This window comes from Acinonyx jubatus, chromosome E3 (genome assembly GCF_027475565.1).
Source record: "Acinonyx jubatus isolate Ajub_Pintada_27869175 chromosome E3, VMU_Ajub_asm_v1.0, whole genome shotgun sequence".
In the NCBI taxonomy this organism is placed as follows: Eukaryota; Metazoa; Chordata; class Mammalia; order Carnivora; family Felidae; genus Acinonyx; species Acinonyx jubatus.
In genome coordinates, this window is record NC_069398.1 from 4717654 (window position 1) to 4739253 (window position 21600).

Below are 21600 nucleotides of genomic sequence, written 5' to 3' on the forward strand. Positions count from 1 at the left end.
CCCGGTTAATCGTTGCTGGTTCTGAAGGCCACACATTCTTCTTCCTGATAAGAGGCTTCTGGGAGAGAGTTGATGGCGAACGCTGAAGGGAAAAAATAGACTGCTATGAATCAAGGGCCTTAATTGGCACAGATACAAACATTCCCACAAAAGAATTAGAACTCGTCGTGTCTTGTCCCTTTCTTGCGGGGCCATTGTGGTCTACACCATAATCCCTGAATGGAATTCTGGCTCCCAGTTGCCACCGTTGGCTGCAAAAGTACTGAGTGATTCATGCGTAAGAGGACGTGACAGAATGAAGGAGAATCCGGAGTGCAGCGTTTCCCACTTACCAAGTACGGTGTTGTCGTGGATGAGAGACCTCTTAGGAACCGTCCTCTTCCTTCTCCTTTGCGGGTGGGGCCGGAAGTCCCCTGGTGTGGGGGCTCATGGAGGGACAGCCTTCAGCCAGGGCTACAGGTAATGGTACCTGGGGCCCAGGGATGCCGGTCCTGGTCTGGCGAGCCAGGGAAGGGCCAAGGGTTCTTGGAATGGCTATACCTTTCAGGAGCCAACAGGGAGAAGCCAAGTGGGCATAGGAGGGGTGGGTGGGGGTGGAGGAGATTCTGTGACTCAAACCCTATAGGGCTTTTCTGTGTTCACCCGGCAGTGTGACACAGAGTGGGCAGGGGTGGCCCCAAGGCTGGAGGCTGCTCTCTGGTGTGAGTTATGGCCATGCCGCATGCTGGATGGGGACTGTCCCTAGTCTGCATTGAGCCATTGGTGAATTCTCCCAGGTTTCTGTGAAAATTCGGAAAATCGAGGGTGGGGACAGAAAAATGAGGCACCCACGCTTCCGGTGTCTCGTCTCTGTCCTGGGACTTGGGTAGTTTTCATCAGCCGCCTGGCCCCTATGGCCATTTTGAGGCTTTTAACCAGATTCTCAGGCCAGGTCAGCATTCCTTACTCATCTGTTTAACAAGTATTATTGGACACATACCAGAGTCTGTTCTAGGCACGGACAGTGCAGGAGGAAGCAGAGCAAAGGCCCCAGACCTCCCGGAGCTTCTCTTAGAGTGGGAAGAGAGAGGGGAACGAGGAAATTATTAGTGGACATGTAGCATGGTAGAATTTGAGGCATGCCTTTGGAAAGCTGCAGCAGGAAAGCCGGGGAGGGAGAGGAGGCAGCGCTCAGAGGCTTGAGTGGGGTGCAGTTTCCATCGAGCGGCCAGGGTATGACTCACTGGGAAGATGAGCATAGATGGGAAGGAAGCGAGGGACTGAGTCATGTCGATTTCTGCAGGGAGAGCGCATTGGCCAGAGAGAACAGCCAGCCCGAAAGGCCCCGAGGCAGGCGTGTGCCTGGTGTGTCCGAGGAACAGCCAGGAACAGCATGGCAAGGCAGAGCGTAGTAGGGTGGGGCCAGGAGAGGGAGGGAGAGCCCGAGGCACGTGGTGCCTTTGGAGCCACTGGAAGACTCCGAGGTTTACACCAAGAGAAACGGGAGCCTTGTTTCCTTTGTGTCCCCAGTGTTTAGCCTGGCTCCTGCAGTAAACATCAGTTGTCTTGAAATAATGAATCACCGTGAGGGAATCGAGCATCTTGTCTCGAACGACTCCAGGAAATTCAGTCTCGGTCAGCGCCAAGGTCCTCCATCTGGGAGACTTGGTTTTGCTCAGGGCGCTTTGTCTGATGGGAGGCTGGGCGCTGCAGCGGGGGGAGGGGGGGGCAGGGGGCGGCATGCGGGTGAGAAAAGGGCCGCTCCGTTCACTTCCCTGTCTGATGCTCCAGCGATTTAATGATGATGGGCCAGGAGGGGTGTGGTGTGAGTCACTCCCTGCCCAACTGAAGACCGCCATGCTCTTCTGTAACTGTAATCCCAGGGCACGGTCGGTGGGTTTTCCCCAGTGAGTTAAGAGTTCCTGGCTATCCTGAGATTGCCTGCCCGCTGACCATTTGCTGTGATGCTCATGACCTTACCCCCAGGGGCCCTCTCGGAAACCTCCAGCTTCATGGACAGAGAGAAGGGAAAAAACCGCTACAGGGCTGTATGTGCTCACACAGTATCACCCTGGGGGTCACTCCCGTGACAGGTCATTCCCTAGTAAGAGCAGCACCTGTCCGCAGAGCACGTCATGCGTGCCAGGCTGCCCGGCTTGCTCACCCCTCTTGTCCTTCCCACACGCGTTTCTGGAGCACCCCCACCTTCCAGGCAGGTACCGTGCTGGCCTCAGGGCGTACAGGATGAATAAGACAGACAAGGTGGCTGTCATGACCTGTCTGGTCGGGGGAAACAGACAGTAAACAAGTGTGTCCACGTAGATGGGAGATTTGGATCTGGCAGGAAGTAGAAACCAGCTTTGAGAGATCCTGGTGACGAAAGGCTTCCCGGAGGAGGCCTGGGTTGAGGACTGAAGGACGAAGAGCTGAGTGGGGGGCGGGAGGAGGGGCGTGGCAGTGGGCAAGGCGTGGGAAATGGTGGGTCAGAGACCTTGGTGGGGATGAGCTGCCTGGCTGGGATCGAAACAGAGGCCACTGTGTCGGAACCACTGGGTCGGGGGGGGCGGGTGGGGATTTCTTCTTGTTCTCCTCCTTTTAGGCTCCTGATGACCTGGTGAGGTGGCTTCATCGTCACAGTCTCCCCGTGAGCGGGCCGACGCCCCCAGAGGTTAGGGGATCATTCCGCTGTCCCCCAGCGTGAGGGGATCGCTGGCATCCCGCCCCAGGTCCCTGTGCTGTTTCTGTTTCTTGTTCTCCTGTCTCCGTCTGCAGCGAGATGTGGGCTTCTGGACTGAATGTTTCGGGTGGCGGGGAGTCCCCAGTGATCTCTTTTGAGAGAGTAGGACGTAGTAGAACAGTCCTTCTGAAGAAAAGCCAAACAAGGGCTTTGTGTGGCATTATGATGGAAGAGTGTACGTTATTTTGCGGAAGCATTGTGTCCTGCAGCTCATTTGTTCCACAGCATTCATTAGCTTTTTTAAAAAAAATTTTTTTTCTTAACAGTTATTTATTTTTTTGAGACAGAGACAGAGCATGAACGGGGGAGGGGTGGAGAGACAGGGAGACACAGAATCCCAAACAGGCTCCAGGCTCCGAGCTGTGGGCACAGAGCCCGACGCGGGGCTCGACCTCACGGACCGCGAGATCGTGACCTGAGCCGAAGTCGGAAGCTCAACAGCCTGAGCCACGCAGGTGCCCCAGCTTTTGATCGAATGTCGGCCTGTCCCTGAAGGGACGGACTGGGCAACGCTAGGCGTCGAGGGGACAGAAACGGTGGCCTGGGTGGAGCCGGCCAGGGATGGGAGGGGCCTGGCCTCCCGCAGGCCTCGCGGCACCCTAGGGGTTGTCTTCCAGGCAGTCACGGCGCCTCCGGATGTGAGCTGCTGCTTCTGTCCCAGTGACGGTGTCCGGCGTGTGCACGGGGCGAGTCCTCCGAGCTTGGAGAGCGCACCGGGTCCAGACCGACGGCACTGTTTTGGTTTTTTTTGCCCCTGCGGCCGCGACGCTCCCCGACGATGGGCCGATTGATGGAGAAGCATGCACGTCCCTCTCGTTAACGGAAGTGGCCTGTGACTCTTCGTGTTTGTCCCCGATGGGTTTTGTTTTCCCCTGTTTCATTTGGCAACATCGCCTGGTCGCCTCGCTGACGTGGTTGCGGTAGCGTGTCCCAGACGTGCCCTGGGGCTTCGCGTCAGCAGCCCCGTGTCACCGAGGGTCTGGCACCTGGCACGTGCACCCCTGCAGCTCCCCAGAGCTGATGGTCCCTGCCGTTTGCTTGCTGGTCCCCACATTCTGGAGCGGGAGGAGGCTCCCTCTGCGGCAGTTATCGGCCGAGCTCCCCTTCAGTGCCACTTGCAAAGCCACGTGCTGTTGGTTATGGTTGGTGCAGGCCCCTGGGTCACCGTGACCCCCTGTGACACGTGGAGCTCCCTGTATACGAGACAAAATGGGGAATCTTTCCACATCGTGGTCGGTCATGACGATGGTCAGGTCGGAAGGCCGCCTAGTCACCTGTCCCTGAGTTTTTGCTCCACAGGTCCGTCCACCCGCTGCTCCGGTCAGCCTGACTGGGGCCTGGCCGGGCCCCACGTCCACCCTGCGGGGGCGGGGCTGGCCCCACGCCGGCAGGCTTGGTGGGTGCTTGTCGACGAGGGGGTGAGTTCTCGAGCGGTGCGGCCGGGTGGTCAGACAGGTCGGCCTGGAAGCCAGACTCCCTGGATCTGGATCCTGGCTCTGCCTCTGCAGGACGCCAAGCCAGTCCCTCCCCCCTCCCCCTCTGCCACTGCCCCCCCCCCCCCCCCCCCCCCCCCCCCCGTCTCTAGTCGTGTGACGGAGAGTCAAACGCGTCGGCACGCGCAAAGTGATCACAGCGGCACCGGGCACGTGTTCAAGGCACGCTGGGTGTGAGTGACGGTTGTGAGTACCTGGAAACAAGTGACAAGGGAGTGTGCTCCCTTCTGCCACCTCACAGCGGCCCCGGAGCGGGGAGCGCTGATTTGATCTGGTGCCTGTGGAAACCGAGGCCCCGGGAGAAGGTGGTGGGCAGGGGGGCCCTGCGCCTGGGCTCCGGCTGCTCCGGCGTCTCCACAGGTCCCACCCCGCCTTTGTGCTGTCCGTCCCGCTGGTCCCAGCCCCCGAGGCTGGGTTGGGGAGGGGGCCCAGGGGCTGGGTTGGGGCTGTCCCCCGAGGCTGGGTTGGGGAGGGGGCCCAGGGGCGCTTGGGGGAGGCCGAGTCTAGCTCATTAACAAACCAGAACGTTTCTAGGAGCTAGGGAGCCAGGTTTAAAACAGAATGGGACTGTTTGTTTTTAGAAGTTAGCCCCTCCCCTGCCATCTCTTATCTCTTCCATCCTGGTTGGTGATCCACCTGCCAGGGGTCGGAGGTGAATAAATATTTCTAGAGCGCCCGTTTGTGGCGGGCATTGTGCCCGGCGTGTTTGCGTTCAGGGTCTCATATCAGCTCTGTGGCCACATGTGCTGCAGCTGCTACTGTCTCTGTTTTACTGATGAGGAAACCGAGGCTCATTTGGTCAGGGCCACCGGGCCAGGAAGTGCAGTGAGATCGTGCTCAGGTCTGCCCTTATGCTGGGCACGTTTCTGTGAGTCAGCGCGGCCTGCCTCCTTGCGTACGGGGAAAAGCTTTCTCCTCTTTCTCAAACCCCTCGGCGGAGCTGTTTGAACAGGAGGATTCTAGTTGCGTCCTCAGGAGGTGAGCGGGCTAGGCCCGGGAGAGCCTGGGAGGTGAGCTTTCTCTGATATCGCAACAGCTCCTACAGAGCCCGACACCGGAGCCACGTCATCTGTCCTTGTCCTTATCCGTCCCCTCTCGTTACCTGTCTCCTCCTCCTTTCCCTCTAAGCTAGGGTTCTTCACGAGCTCCATCATGAACGGGTGGCTGGAGAGGCCGCCCAGCTGGTCCAGCACTACCCCCTGACTTGCCGCGTGTCTGCTGCTCTCTGGGGAGCTGGCCAAGCACATAGTGTCCTGGGACACCGCTGCGGTCACCAGACACACCAGCTGTATGGCCAGTCAAGAGTGAATGGCCAGAGCTCTGAGCTGGCCTTCCGACCATTCTCCTCCCAAGTGTTCTGGTGAGCTCCTGTTACCATTCAAGACTTGGATCCGTCATTTCCTTCTCCGCGAAGCCCTCCTGAGCTTCGAGCTTCCCCCTCATGCCCCCGCCCAACCTGGCACAGCTCCCCACTGCTTCCTCCCTGCCCTCGGCGTCCATGTGGACACACAGCGGAACGTGCTTCCTGCTGGCTGGGCTGTGGGCTCTGGAACGGTAGGCCCAGGGCTGCTTCACCGTTGGTGTTGAGTGTGGCTCAGTGAATGAGGTCAGTCCCCTGATGACTGCAGTGAATCCCCCTTCCCGAGCTGTCTCATTTGTTCTTGGCTTGTATTTAGGGCATTAGGGCAGTCTGATTTTATTGAAAATTCTTTAGGTACGTGGTGTTTTTTGTTTTGTTTTGTTTTTTTAAATGTTTGTTTATTTTTGAGACAGAGAGAGACAGAGCATGAACAGGGGAGGGTCAGAGAGAGAGGGAGACACAGAATCGGAACCACGCTCCAGGCTCTGAGCTGTCAGCACAGAGCCCGACGCGGGGCTCGAACTCACGGACCGTGAGATCGTGACCTGAGCCGAAGTCGGACGCTTAACCGACTGAGCCACCCAGGCACCCCTAGGTACGTGGTTTTTAAATTGAGGGATAGGATAACTTAAGGTGCAGTAATCTTAGGTGTATCAATGGCTTCATACTTACGATTACATTTGTATGTAACTTAGGTCAAGACAGAAGACATTTCCGAGGGGCGACTGGTGGTTCAGTCATTTAAGCGTCTGGCTCTAGGTTTCAGCTCAGGTCACGATTTCACGATTCGTGGGTTCAAGCCCTGAGTGGGGCTCTGTACTGACAGTGCGGAGCCTCCTTGGGATTCTCTCTCTCTCTCCTCCTCTCTGTGTCTCCCAGCTCTTGCTTGCTCTCCCTCAGAGTAAATAAACTTGAAAAAAAAAGAGTACATTTCTGGCATCCAAAGACATTTCCGGTAGCTCCTTCTTAGCCTGTAATCTCCTTTCCCACCTTTCCCTCAGCAGCTGACTTCTAAAGGTGCCTTTTTGGGGTGTGTGTGTGTGTGTGTGTGTGTGTGTGTGTGTGTGTGTGTGTGTGTGTGATAGAACATATAAAAATAATGGATTCACCATTTTTAAGTATACAGTTCGGGGGCATTAAATACGTATCTTTAAAGGTATTCTTCACATTTAAATGGCATTGGTCGTGCTTCCTTGGGGCACAGCGACTGGATGACATAGACACGACTAGAGCCGAAAGTAGAAGTTCCCCCAACCTCACCACCCTCTTCAGAAGGAACAGCTGTTTTCAGCATGTGTAGCCTTGCCGTGTGGACCATCGTGCACACACCTGTCCACACGTACAGGTGTACGTGCTTTCGCTGACAGTTTTGTTTTTTGATGGTAAGCAGACTCCTTGATGGGTTACCCGATTGCAACTTGCTTTTTCACGTGCCGTCTGTGCCTGGTCTAAGGGGGCGTCCAGACCTCGCGGAGGACGCCATTTGACGTCCGGGCTGTTGGCGGTGCTGCTGCTCCTTGGTCAGCTGCCTGGGCCTCAGGTGTTTGCGCCCTCCTTCCTGACCCCTTGCTCCACACCCCTGCCTCCGGCCTCGCACAGCCTGCTCTCACATCGGGCAGCCCCAAAAGGCCTGAGTTACTTCTGACCCCTGGGGAGTCCCCGTCTCTAGTATTTACCTTTCATTTTTATTGTTTTAGGTTTATTTGTGAGAGAGAGAGAAAGCACAAGAGGTGGGGGGGGGGCGGTGCAGAGAGAGAGAGAGAAAGAATCCCAAGCAAGCTCTGTGCCATCGGCACAGGGCTCGAACTCACGAAAATGTGAGATCATGACGTGAGCTGAAAGCAAGAGTCAGATGCTTAACCGACTGAACCACCCAGGCGCCCCTTCATTTGTTTATTATTAAAAAAAATTTTTTTTAATGTTTATTCAGTTTTGAGAGACAGAGTATGAGGGGGGAGGGGCAGAGAGAGAGGGAGCCGCAGCATCCGAAGCAGGCTCGAGGCTCCGAGCTGTCAGTACAGAGCCCGACGTGGGGCTTGAACCCACAGACTGTGAGACCGTGACCTGAGCCAAAGTCGGATGCCCAACCGACTGAGCCACCCAGGCACCCCCTCCAGTATTTACCTTTCAAACAAAGATAGCAGCCTGAGGTTGGAGGGGGTGAAGGCAAGAGGAAGGTGGTGTTGACCTGCAGGCAGGAGCTGACGCTGTAGGGAGCAGTTCGGCCCTCGGGCCACCCCTGAAATCACACTGCTGGCCTTGAGCTGGCCCTGAGCCCGGAAGCCAGCTTGCGTGGCCCAGGGCCCTCCCACTGCATACCCCAGCTGGGTAAGTGGCAGAATCTTTGCTGTCAGCAGGGAGGGCCCCATATCTCCACATTCCTCTCGCAGCTCAGGCTCTGGGTCCCTGGGAGATGAGCCCTTGGTGACACCTGAGCTTGCGGCATTTGGGAAACACAGGCGTGAGGTGCAGAAGGCTTTCCTCTGGGGCACACGTGGTGTGCTGGCTTTATGAGAGGATGAACCCCAAAGCCTTCTGATTTGTGACTCTGATGTGAGCCTTTCCATTCTCTTGGTTCCTTTCACTGTGCTTGCTCTTGCCCTGGGCTAATCTCCTGAGGCTGTGAGGCTTCTATTTTCTCCTGTCCCTCACTTTTCTTTGTTGTCCTCTCACATTGGGTCCAGTCTGGTACAGGCAGCCCCCTGAGGCCCTGCCCTGCTGCAGGCACCTGGTTTAGTGCTGAGAGCGCAACAGGGAGGGGTGAGGTGGGCACACCTTCGCCCGGGGTTTTCCATCCAGAACATCTGGGATTGTCCGCTGTCACACGGAGATTCCAGGGAGGCTGGCAGCCAGGAGGCTCTTGACTGGGACAGCAGGAATGATCTTGAGTCTCTGTCTACATTTCCCAGCCAAGCCTGATCAGCTCCTCCATGTTAACTGTGGGGGTTTCGGTGCTGTCAGGATTAAGAGAAACAGGCTTTTAAACACAAAGGAAAATTAAAAAGGGAACATAAAGTCCATAAGTCTAATGTCTAAATGATCCTCGATGTGTTTTTGTAAAAAGCTAGTATGAGTGCAGGATTAGAAATTTGAAACCAAAACAGAAAGGTAAAGAAATGAAAAAATTGTACGTGGACCACCTGCCTTCTTTTTCCCCCAAAGATGAAACCCCAAGATACTCTTAGGCAGCTTTCTAGGGAGAGCTGTTCACAGCATCACGCGTAGCTTTTGAAAACCTTTACCTGAAGGGGACCGCACTGTGTTCCCTGCTCTTGCTTTCTCATCCCGATGCCGGTCCTGTGTTGGTGTCCGTAGGTACAAAAGGCCTCAGTCTCTCTATCATTTACGTGGATTCCCATTCTATGGACAGGCCATAATTACCTAACCACTCCCCTCTTGATGGACATTTAGGTTATTTCCAGCTGTTTACTGGGTAGGTTGCATTTTAAAAGTTTGAAATTTCCCCAGTAAGCATGTCTTCCCAACACCTGATCGTCGAGAAAAGCAGATCCCTTTGGAAAGTTTTAAACTTTATTTTCACAGTTGACTCTTTTCTTTTCCTTTCTTTGCTTTGCTTTGCTTTGCTTTGCTTTGCTTTTTAAGGAGGCAGGGAAGGGAAGGTGACTCTCAAACGTTGGATGCATACTACAGGAACTTTACGTCTGTGACTATGTTTAGTTCTAGAAGGCCACGATTACTTGCCCTGTGATTTAGACAAGGACTCTGATGTTCAGAGTCGATCCCTAGCTCATGATAGCCTTCAGCCGGGGTTGCACGGCTCTGACCGGCCCTGGGCCTTGCACACCGTTTCACTCACCTCGTTCTGCCATTTCTGTGCATCCAAGTTCATACACAGCTCAAGGGGAAGTTTCTCTATCCACCCATGTGAATTTTTTTTTTTACATTTTTTTTTTTTAACGTTTGTTTATTATTGAAAGAGAGAGTCAGAGCGTGAGCAGGGGAGGTCAGAGGGAGAAGGAGACACCGAATCCGAGGCAGGCTCCAGGCTCCAAGCCGTCGGCACAGAGCCCGACACGGCGCTCAAACTCACGGACCGCGAGATCATGATCTGAGCCGAAGTCGGACGCTCAACCGACTGAGCCACCCAGGCGCCCCCATCCATGCGAATTTTTGCTCGGACCTTCTAACTGGGTGGTATTTTGCTCTGCATTGAGTCTCAGGTCTCTGTTTCAGAAAGCTTTGATTGTGTATGGCATGCTCTGAGATTCAGTGGGAGTAGGTGGTGATCAGAGGAAGCAGGCATTTTATCTTGGGACCCTGTTTCCCTGGGCTCGAGTCCTTCAGCAGGAGATGGGGGGGGTGGTGTCTAGAGCTGTGTTCGATCATACAGCATCCTAAGTGGGCTCTGATGGATGCCGTCTGTCAAGGGGCGCATGCTCGGAGTGCTGCCACCTCTGGGCTCTTGGCCGTTGGCATCTGTAACGTGCTCTCTGGGTTTCCTGGACAGGAGGATCATGTCTCAATTTATCTGTCATTTTTGTGGATGAATAATCCAAAGTGAGTAAATAAAAATGAATGTTTAGATTTAGATGCTAATTCGGCTTTCTATTAGGTTCTGCCTTGAGTGTTATTGAAATTAATCTGTGTTCCTTGAGCACATCCCGCTTAGTATTGGCAAGGTACGGGGGGCCTCAGAGTACAGTTGATGGTTGTTTGGGGTACAGTCAGAAGCTGGATAAACCACATCAAGATAATAGAAACGTTCTCCTTAAAGCGTTTTCCCTTTTTAAAGACAAAATGACGTCTGGACGTCGTGCATACCCCAAAAAGAGAAAAGCACTTCATTCAGAATCCTGCCCCAAACCGATGAGTTTTCTTTTGTCTTGGTTCCTTTCTAGACGCGGTCCACTTGCATGTAACCACTTTCTGAGGGGTACTGAGTATGCAACAGAGTTTGAGCTCCTGGCGAGGCACCCTTCTTTCGGGAGGAGCTTGGGCTGTGGGGATTGGGCAAGCTTCGATTTGAAATCTGACTCTTGGCTCAGGAGCTGAATGACAGTGGGCGAGTTACTTAGCCTTTCAGAGCCTCTATTTTTCTCATCTGTAAAATGGGAGGGGCGTCCCTGTATCTCACGTCTGTTTCTCAGACAGATGAGTGACCTTTGAGAAGCACAGAGCCAGTGCTGGTAATGTATAGAGTTTCTGACTTAGGACGGTGGGTCGGTAGTAAATGGTAGCTGGTGCTATCGTTTTGATTATTTAACAACGATGGGGTTAATAATAGTCGTAATGACGAAGTAGGAGGCAGCATTTTTTGTTTCGGAACCGCATTTCTTGGGGCAGCAGCTCTTGGGCAGCCGGACCATAGCATCCGGCGAGATTCCGAGGTTCACATCCGTCTCTTGATTTCCCTAGGCCAAGCCCAGCATTCGGTGCTTCATTAAACCCACCGAGACGCTAGAGCGGTCCCTTGAGATGAATAAGCACAAGGGCAAGAGGCGGGTGCAAAAGAGACCCAACTACAAAAACGTTGGGGAGGAAGAAGATGAGGAGAAGGGGCCCGCCGAGGACTCCCAGGAAGACGCTGAGAAGGCTAAAGGTACTGAGGGTGGTTCAAAAGGCACCAAGACGAGTGGGGACAGTGAAGGTGAGTGCCCCCCTGAACGCCACCCTGCGCCCGCGCTGCGAGCCAGACAGCCGTCTGTGTCTGGTCCCCGTCGTGTGTCCGTTCCCCACGCCGGTGTACCTCATTCTACGGGCCCAGCCATTCGCAGGCAGCTGCGGACAGGTCCACCGCGAGGCCTGCCCTCATGGGGCGGGGGACCCGGGGCAAGGTTCTTATTCGCACCCGGGCCCGCTCCCCTGTGGGTAAACACAGGGGAGCAGACCGTATTTACTTGGCTTTGACGGTGGGGACATGGTGAGCACGTGGGCCGCGCCCAGAATGGCGCCCGGCCCGCATCCTACGTGTTTGCTGCAGCGGCTGCTATTTCTGCTACGAGTGCCATCCTGTTTATTGGGGTTCTTCTTGCTCCCCATAACCCGCAGTGAGGAGTTTTGACACAAGTCATTCTTCCCAGCGCACTGCAGGAAGCAAGCCGCGTTTCGTGAAATTATATCCATTTGATGAGATCACGTTGTTTTGGAACCGAATAATCCAGTATCATCCCCTAGAGTCTCACATTGAGATTTGTTCAAAGTCCTGTGTAGGGTGAGGTACACTTGTGTGTGGTGCACATGTGTTCAGTAAGCAGAATCATTCCTCCCTCTTTTGGCCCCTGCTGGGGATGATTCTGGTTTGATTTCCACCTTCCTCTCGTTCAAATGCTAGCACCTTCTCAGTCTGGAGAGCACCGTCTGCTCTGGAACTGAGCAAGCTTCAGCTGTGGAGTCTCTTGTGTCATGGGCCGGGCGCATAGCCATGCAGATGGGGTCTCTGGCCACGGCCGTGGGCGCTCAGGGTGGGGGTGGGGGTGGGGTAGATGTGGGGTGGGGGCTTGGCTCTGCACATGAGCTCCCACCACGCTCCTGGGACAGACACGGGCCGTCGCCAGCACCCACCGTGGGCCGTCCTCCTGGGTCCTGGGCTGGTCGTGGCTGCTCCTAAGCCAACTGTCCTTGGCCCATCAGCCTGGACTGTGTGATTCCCTAGTCAAGGTCATCTGAAGCTGGAAAACGGAGCAGAGCAGCTCAGTAAATCACCGACTGGGAACTCATTTGTTTTGGGGAGTTTGCTGCGTTTATGGAGCCAAAACCCGCCCCCGTCCCCACCCTGCGGGCCCCATTCTGATTTTCTTGGCAGTTCTCAGTGAATGCCACGATCACATTCCGATAAGTATAAGCAGAGCGTCTCTCCAGTGCCACCCTGCTCTCTCTTCAAGGCTGAGATCCCAGCATGCTATTATTTCTGTGTAAAGTATACAGTAAGCATTTTGGCGTCAGAACTCACTTTTGGCTCACAAACAGAATCACTTTGGTGGGGAGGTGAGGGGCAAACGCAAGGTAAGCCAGCCGTCCTAGTTTGCTTATTGGGATCTTTTTTTTTTTTTTTTTTTTTAAACTCTCGAGAAAACTGCTTCAGTGCTGGGGTTTAGCTGTCCTGTGGCCACAGTGGGGTAAAGGAGGAGGATTTCACCCCATTTTCCCATGTTGCACGCTGTGTTCCTGTCGATTTTGTTTTGGAAGGATGCTGCCTCTTTCATTCCAGTCCTTTTAAGGGCTGCTCTCTAACCAGGCCTGGCCATGACTAACCCTGGTGTGGACAGGGCAGGCTTGGCGGTGAGCACCGTCAAGTGAGTCAGCGGGCGGCCCGGTCCCGGCGTGCGGAGCTCCAGTGGCTCGGCAAGGCTGCCGTTCCAGCTCACCGCTGGGATCGGGGTCACGACTCCCCAGATGCCGAGCCGGCCCGCCCTGTGTGGGGGGCAAGCGGAGAAATGTTCACAGGTCTCCAGAAGCCTGTTTTCTGGGTGGTTACTTGGTGGGGTTGTACCAGACGGGGCCCAGGAATTTTCCCAGAGGCTTTACTTGGACACTTGATGGTGACATTAGAGTTTGGTCGACCATGGCTCCCAGCAGCCCTCTTGGCGTTTTGGTGCCCTCCTCTATTTTCCCGGATATACATTAGTCATTCCAAAATATTACGGACCTGTCATCTTCCCCCACAGCTCACCGTAAATAAACACGAGTCTCTCAGGCCCGTCCAGCAGAGGCACCTAACTGGGCTGCGGCAGCTGTCACGTGAATGGTGTACCCGATCTCTTAGTTATTCTCGGGTTTAAGGTGCAGCTGGGGGCGTTCTCTCCTTAGACTGTGTTTGGGTGAAACCATTCGTGACCTGGAAGGGCGTTAGGCATGGTGTTGATGCGGAGGGGTGCCAGGAGATGGGGTACTGGCCTTGCAGTCGTGTCTCGGTTTCCTGGGAGCCTTGAGTGGTCTCCCAACTCAAACCGTGCCTCAGTTTCCCCATCTGGAAATTGAGTATAAAAAATGTAATTCGTGGGGTGCTTTTTTTTTTTTTTTTTTAAATGAGTATATGTTAGGAGTCTTGTGGTTGTAAGAGTTGGAGGAAATTCAACTCGAACTGGCTTCAACAAAAGGGTGATTATTGTTCCCAGAACTGGAAGGCTTGGGCGGGGCTGGCCTCAGGTGCAGAGATGACCACGGGCAGTGCCAGGCTTGCATCCTGCCAGCTCACCACCAAGCAGAGAAGGAGCTGAAGGCTAGGGGCCAATGCTTGGTGACACCGAGGGGCCTGGCTGGCCCACTGCCGTAGAGGGGCGGTCTGTGCCGATTGGCCGGGCTTGGGTCATGTGTTGACCCCACAGTGCCACCCTCGGTGAGAAATAGGGTGTGTTTGTCAGAAGAAGGGGTCATGCATGCTGGGCCCGCGGAAGCAGCAGACGCTCCACTAGAAAGCCACAGCGCTCCTGTGTGCCCCTCATCCCCCTCCTGGCTGTCTTCTCCCTCACTGTTTGGGGTGGATCTGTGGCTAGTTTGTCCTCCAAATTATTTTTTCTCTAGCAAGCTTCTTGCCTTGCCCCTGGATCTAGGGGTTCGTGGACCTCCCGGTTGTAACGAGCAGGCAGGGGTGACTTTGAAAAAGGAGATGGTGGTACCAGCTCCCCCTGCACAGCCTGCCACCCCCACGTTAGTGGGGGGTCTTCAAAAGGCAGCATCAGGCACAGGCAGACAAAGGCATATGGTCGTGAGTCGGTCGCAGTTCTGCCTTGACCTGATTTAAATGTGGCATTAACGTGCTCTTTTTCTACAAACGCAACCAGAATTCACACGTCCTCCACATTTAAGCCCAGACAAGGAAGTAGGGTGAAATGAATGTGGACCTTCCACTCAGCCTCAGGTCCCAAATGACGGGTGACTCATTCTGAAACCAGAAAATCACAGGGCCCCTCAATCTGCAGCAGTTGCACACCGAAAGGAAAAAGACGGGTGCCCTAGTCCCTGTAGTCAAAGAAGCGTTCACTCGATGCTCGCTGTGTCCCAGATGTCTCATCGGTCTGAAAGGATGGTCCTCTCTTTCTGGAGTCACTTGCAACAGTAGCTTAGTAAACAGACCCCAGGCACGAAAATGAATTGTTTGAACTTCTCGTTTGAAAAATAGGGTTTAGCTTTTGTTTTTTTTGTCCTATGGAAAAAGTAGGCACCAACCGCGTGGCCTGACCTTCAAAACCTACTCTTTTCTTAAATCGCAGCAGGGGCTTGGAATGAAGGGGACGACACTGACTTTGAACTTGCCAGGTCAGCTGGGAGTTGAGGGGTGCCTGGAAGTTTGGAACCCCGGCTTTGCTTTTTTTTTTTTTTTTAATTAAAAACATTTTTTGAACGTTCATTTATTTTTGGGAGAGAATTAGAACGAGAGCAGGGGAGGGGCAGAGAGAGACGGAGACGGAGAATCTGAAGCAGGATCCAGGCTCTGCAGTGACAGCACAGAGCCCGACGCGGGGCTCGAACCCATGAACCGTGAGATCATAACCTGAGCTGAAGTCAAAATGCTCCACTGACTGAGCCACCCAGGTGCCCCCCCCAGCTTTGTGTTTTGTTTTGTTTTGTTTTGTTTTGTTGTTTTTGAAGCCTCCGTTGAAATGAAATGGAGCCCTGGCCTCATTTCTGGCTCCTCTTGGAAAGCCGGAGCCAACCCCAGGGCTGGCAGAGTTGGGATGAGCCACGGATTAGCCATTGGGAGGTTGCGGTCTGAACCCCCCGACCCTTGATGGTCTGCTCCTGAGCAGCTCTGTGACCCTGGGCAAACCATCACTTCTCCACCAGTGGCAGGACATCAGGATGCCCGGCTCTCGGGTTGTCAGAAACACGAGCATCGGTGTCTGAGCCCTTCAGCATGTGTCACACGGGCACTGAAAAGAAAGCCTGGCCAAGGTGGAGAGCGGAGTGAGGAGCTGGGCTGGGGGGCACTTTGTGCTTGGGTACCCCCACCCCCGGCTGCAGGTTTCTGTGCAGCCAGCCTGGTTCTTTGTTGATTTGTATAACGAATCAGCGGGGTGAGTGAGCATGTGTGTGTGGTGGGGGGGCCGTGGGAAGGGAGGGAGGAGAGGACTAGGCGGCCAGCCCCACGATTGTAGAGGTGTGGGAGTGCCAAGTTTCCAGATAGGCCTAACTAGTATAAGGAACTTCCCAGGGGGGAAGAGAAACCCCCTGAATTCACCCTCATGCTGCTCAGTAAGACAAAGGAAGAGGCACCCCAAATACTCAGCCCTTGGACACCCTGTTGTTGTGGCCAGGTGCCGTTTGCCTCTCGAAAATCTGCTCCAAGGCCAGCCAATGGCACGCGGTCCTTCCCCTATTTCCTAGGTAACCAGCAAGGGCATCTTCCTCCTCCTTCCCCGAATGGTCTTGTTAGGGCCTTCTTCTCCCCTTCCCCCTTTCTATGGTCTGTCCTCGTTTTGATTCCTGGAATGTAGAACACAGAGGGCAACTCAGAGGATCCTTGAATTTGTGAAGTCAAAGACTGTTGGGAGGTCATGCCTGCCATTTCCCTGAAAAGCACTTCATTTACCAAATATTAATCAGATTAGAATGTACATCATCCCGGGCAAGTTGATGGATTATTGCTGTTATTTAAGAAAATCAGAATGTCAGAGCATTGGGGAAGCCCACGGATCTGGCCAGAGTTGTCATCTGGAGGGGGAGAGGTTGACGTCCTTGGTTGTGGAGAGTCCTCCGGCCTCTCCTCTGCACGGACACTGCCGTACGACCAAAACTGCCATCCGCCTCCAGAATTCTTTCCCTCCTCCTGAACTGAAGCTCTGTCCCCTTTAAGCATTACCTCCACATCCTCCCTCCCTGCGGCAGCTATCATGTTCCTCTTCCTGTCTCTGTGAATCTGACTACTCCAGGTAGTTCACGTCAGTGGGATCACAACGGCGTTTGTCCTTTTGCGACCGCCTTATTTCACTTAGCGTCACGTCCTCAGGGTTCATCCATGTTGTCACATGTATCGGGATTTCCTTTTTCAGGCCGAGCAATATTCCGTTTTTTTGGGCACACTGCATTTTGCTTATCCAGTTGCTTCCCCACTTTTGGCCACCGTGAATAGTGCAGTGTCCACGAGTGTGCAAATCCTCTTCTGCTTTGGGGGCTTTTGGGGAAGTGACAGAGGCCGAGGAGGGCTGGGGCAAAGGAGCTGGAGATTCGGGTTCCCACGCCCAGCTGCTCAGCCCCACAGGGACATTCCTCGACTCCCAGAGGCTCCAGACTCCAGTTGTGTAAAGGGGTCACACCGCCCCCCAGGCTGGGACGCTGGAGCCTTCTAGATTATGGGCCATGGTGCCTGATGCCGGAACTGTAGCCACACGGGTGCTCCTTGCCAGCTCGTGGCCGGTGGGCAGTGCGGGGAGAGGAGCTCACAGCCGTGGGGGCAGAGGCCCACCTCCTCAATCCCTCTGTATATCAGTTTGCCCTTCTGTAAAATGCAGAGATCGGCCAGATCAGCCTTGCCCCAGCTGCGGGGTTTGGGGATGGTTCTGGGTGAGTTGGAGCAGTGAGAAGATTCTTGTTGAGATCAGCTCCAGGGGAGCCTGGCGTTAGTGTCCTTCACACCTCCCTTTTCCAGCACACACAGCAGGCCTTGCTCCTTTCGTGTGTGTGTTTTCACACCTGCTTTCTGTTGACACTGGCTTGATGCTTATGGTAGTAATGAAAACGTGTTTTCGTTTGAAAATATTTTCAAACTAGAAAAGTTTGGAAAAAGAAATAGTATAAAGATCACCTGTTTACCTTTTGTCCAGTTTCATCTTTTAACACATTCTAGCTCATTTGCGTTCCTATTGGTTTTCCCTCTCCCTGCCCCTCCGCCCCACACTTTTTTTCTGGATAAGTTGCACCCATCATGTCCCTTCCCTCCTGTCGGTGTCAGCACGCGTTTGCCAAGGATAGCGCGTTCGCTTTGGTGAGCGCCGTGCAGCTGTCCGCCTCAGTGGAGTTTTCTGCTGTCTGCAGTTCAGCTTGTCCGTTGACCTAACATCCTCCAGAGCATCCTTCCCCCACCAGTAGAACATCTAGTCTAGGGTCAGGTAGTGCCTTTAATTGTCGTGCCTCCCTGGCCTTCGTCAGGCTGGAGCGTTTTCCCACAGCCTTCTCTTTTACGACATTGACCTCTCTGAAGAACGCAGGACCTCTCCCTCCTTTGCTTTACTAAAACGTTCCTCATTCTGTCTTTGATGTTTCCTTTGTGATAAGATGAAGGTTATGCATTCCGGGCATAGGTGGTGGAATGTCCTTCCCCGTGTGTCCCATCTCGAGGCACATGATGTCCTTTTGACCCTCCCGGGTGACGTGAATATCGGTCACCTGGCTAAGGTATCTCCCGGTCTCTCCACCGTATAATTGCTTTCCCTCTTCTTGACGACTAATTAGCAACCCGTGGGGAGCTACTTAGAGATAATGCAGATGAATCCTGTGCCTCATTAAAGTGCCCCCCTGGGATTTGTTCCTCGATGATACTTGCCTGAGCCACTCTTTACCCGCATGGTGACAAAATGTTGATTTTCCAACGTCAGCACTCTCTCCACGTTTAAAGATCAGCCCTCAGCATTCTGCTGTAAGGGAGAGCCCTCCCTTCTCCCCGTTTCTTTATTTATCTCTTCTTGGCACAGGCCATGGATTCCAGTTTTTAGTGGTTTGTGTTTCGTTACTGATTTAATTAATTTGATGCTCAAATTGTCCCAGATTTGGCCGTTGGGAACCCTTCTGACCTGGCTGCTGTGTCCTTGTGATACAGTCCCCTCGTTTCTTTTGAGCAGCCTTTATGCCTTCTGGCGTGACAATTTAACCAGGTTCATCTTGTACCTACGCTGCCCATCCCCAGGATGAACCCTTTCTCTGCAAAGCCCTGGTTCCTCTCCATGGGCAGTGGTGTTAGAGACCAAAATCTGGGTCCCAGATGTGCTGATGGCTCCCATGGTGCTTTGCTTTTTGGCTCTTTCAGTGGACAGAGCTAGAAAATAGACGCATGTATAAACACAAAATACACATTTCCTCACGCATGCATATGCATACGTACAAACGCGTATGCATGTGTGTATTTTAGAAATCGTGGATTCATACCAACACCTCTAATATTCATACCGATGCAGATCAGTACCCAGAAGGCTCTTTCTTGCCTTCTCCCGTTCCAGATCTGTGTGTCACTTCTTCAGCTGGAGCCTTGCCTCCCAACAGCATCAACACGTTTGTTTGCTCAGTCCTAGAATACATCTAAAAAAGTTTCAGTTTGTTTATTGTGTAATAAACAAGAGTTCAGGATGGTTTGCAACTCCCCCTCCCTCCTCAAATGCTTCACCCATCTCCCAACTGAGGGCATAGAGTCATGTATCCTGTTTATAGCTATTCACATTAATCTGCCTCTCCTTTTTTCTTTCCTCTCCGTCAGGGTAGATATGGTATGTATTTGAAAAAAATTTGGGGTCCTATTTTTTTTTTTTAATCTTCTCAGTTTAGGGTTCTTCCTTCCCATTTTTTACTGATTTAATTTTTATTGAAAAAATATATGGACTGTGAACAAAAGTGTGCAAAAAGGTTTGTTCAGGAAGGGTGCCTTCCATATTCTTTCCACCCATTCCCCTACCTCTGGTAGATAACCACCTTGGATTATTTTCTGGGATATCCTTCCCGTATTTCATTTTGTAAGAAGAAGCCGATTTATATATGTTTTCTTGCTCTCCCTTCTCTCTTACACGCAGGGTAGCATGCTGTATATGCTTGCTCTTCTCTCCCGTATCAGTACAGTGGTTTTCCTCATTCTGGTTTGCAGCTGCCCTGTGTGTGTGTGTGTGTGTGTGTGTGGGGACAAGTTTATTCAACCGATCTTTATGCTTGGACATTTAGGTAGTTTCCAATATTTTGCAACTACAGATAATACTTCAGTGAACCCTCTTGTGTGTGTGCATTTTCATATTGTTAGGGGCGTATCTTCCAGATAAATCCCTGCAAGCGGGGTTGCTCAATCGAAGAGTATTGATAGTGACTGAAAGTTTCCTTTTAAAATGCGTTGAAGTCAAAAGAAGAAAAATGAGGTCAAATACAATGATTAGGTAGGTGACAAATGGGACGGGCAACACATACATGTGGCACACATCGTAGAGGCAGGCAAATGACCGAAGTTGGAGCAGAGCTGAGCTGGGTTATTGTCACGGTCCCTTTATATTCCGGAACAGAAACCTGGATGGGATGGGGGCTCCTGCTATATTATAGAAGGGTCAGGTGGAGCTCCCCGAGAACTCATCATCAGAGCCTGAGTCCTGGCCTCAGTGAGCGTCAGTGGAAATCCGTGCATGCATGCCCCCTGATCCGCTCTCCTTGGTGGCAACAGCATGGTGCGTGTGCCCTGGGAGGGGAGCGAGGCTGTGCCCAGGCAGGCCTGTGTCTGCAGAGAGACGTGGGCCCCAGAGGGTTGATAGAACTATGCCCGATGGTCTGGTCTGGCATAAAAGAGAGGTTCACTTTGACACTGAATCACCAGGAAAGGAAAGGTCAAACCTTCTTTCTCATCCTCTTTTAAAGATGGCTGTAGAATCCATTAAAAAAAATTTTTTTTAATGTTTATTTCCTCTTGAGAGAGAGAGAGAGCTACAGAGCATGAGTGGGGGAGGGGCAGCGAGGGGGAGACAAAGAATCTGAAGCAGGCTCCAGGCTCTGAGCTGTCAGCATGGGGCTCGAACCCGTGAACCAAGAGATCGTGACCTGGAGCTGAAGTCAGACGCTTAACCGACTGAGCCACCCAGGCGCCCCACGTAGATTCCATTTTAGAATGGTGAGAATGTGGAGAGACCGTCTCCCCAAAAACCTATTACCCACCCCTCTTTCGCCCACTTGGCATTTTGCATGCAGTTGCAGGGAGTTGACAGACCCTGGGTAAGAATCACAGCTTTTGGGGGTTGTCTGGATAAGATGGTTAAAAAGCAGCAGTGGAGGAGCGGGGACCTGTGTTGGCGTTGGAAGGACTGTGGTACATTCGTCAAGAGAGTTAACCTCAGCCGAGCGGCTCGCTCCACAGCTGTGCTGGCTGCAGGAGGGTCAGGAGGCTGGGGACAGCTGTGGGAGCCAGGGTGACAGAACCAGAGTTCGGAACCATCGTTGCGCGTGGAGCGGAGAGGCCCTCGTGGGCCGGTCCCGCGCGAGGACGCGACCTGGGAGCCGAGAGGGCAGCAGTCCTGGCTTCTGCCGCTGCCTTTCTAGCCGTGTTAATTGTCACTGTGCTTCTGGGTTCCGTTTCCTCTTGTTCAGTACCCGGGACCAAACCAGTGGTTTTCAGCAGTTCTGTGTGAAGCTCCACAGAGTTCCAGAAGGGAGCTTCAGGGGCAGGAGGGAACCCGTAGTCAGAGACATCTGGGAGCCCACCCACCCTTTACCTGGAGCAGCTCTGGTCCCATCTGCTCATCGTGGTGCTGTGCCATGGGGAATTGTCATTCAGAATTATTGTGCAACTCCTTAACTAAATTTGGTGAGCACGAGACAGGCTTATCTTTCGCTGCTCCTCTGCTCCAGAGTTCCCAGCGTCCAGGGAGATGAAACAGCCCAGAAGGAATTACCACGTCAGAGCAGCGTATTCTCTAGAGTGAGGGGCTAGGGCTCGGCCCCGTAACCTCGGGGAGTCCTCGGAGCTGAGTTCTGCCCCGTCAGCTGGGCTGGGAGGCACAGGAGCTTGCAGCGGTACAGGAGGCGTGTCACGGGTCCCAGGGTCGAAGCCAGAGGCTGGCACCACAGCCAGCCTGCTAGTATTCAGATGTTTTCGCTGGCATGCTCTATCAGGAACACAGAACAGTCAAGTAGATCTGCGATTTCAGCACGCGTCTTCCAAACACAGATCCGTTTGTTGTAAGTTGCACATGTTTGTATTGCCGTGTTAACGTTATAAACAACATAAACGGGACAGGTTTTTTAAAGGTGAGAATAATTAAAAATATAAGGTGTCTGCCCCACAGCAGGGAGGTGGGGCTCATTGGGAGGCCACTGAAGGAGGTTGGTAGGGGGGAAGGGGCAGACGCAGGAGGGCGCGGTGGTTCTCAGCCCCCAGTCTGTGCCGCCGCCTGCTCTTGGCG

At 53.4% G+C, this 21600-nt stretch overlaps 1 protein-coding gene across 12 annotated transcripts in view; it reads left to right on the forward strand.

Moving 5' to 3' along the window:
• Positions 1–21600, forward strand: part of CLEC16A (C-type lectin domain containing 16A) — a 199202-nt gene that overhangs the window by 40404 nt on the left and 137198 nt on the right. For 11 of the 12 annotated variants that reach the window (XR_008294694.1, XR_008294695.1, XR_008294696.1 and 8 more), the window contains exon 10: positions 10946–11177. Coding sequence is in view for 9 of the 12 variants with exons in the window: in XM_053213540.1 (XP_053069515.1) it covers positions 10946–11177 (232 nt within the window). In the remaining 3 variants the exon portion in view is untranslated. The remainder of the gene's footprint in view (positions 1–10945; positions 11178–21600) is intronic. The other variant, XM_027043251.2, reaches the window with a different exon arrangement.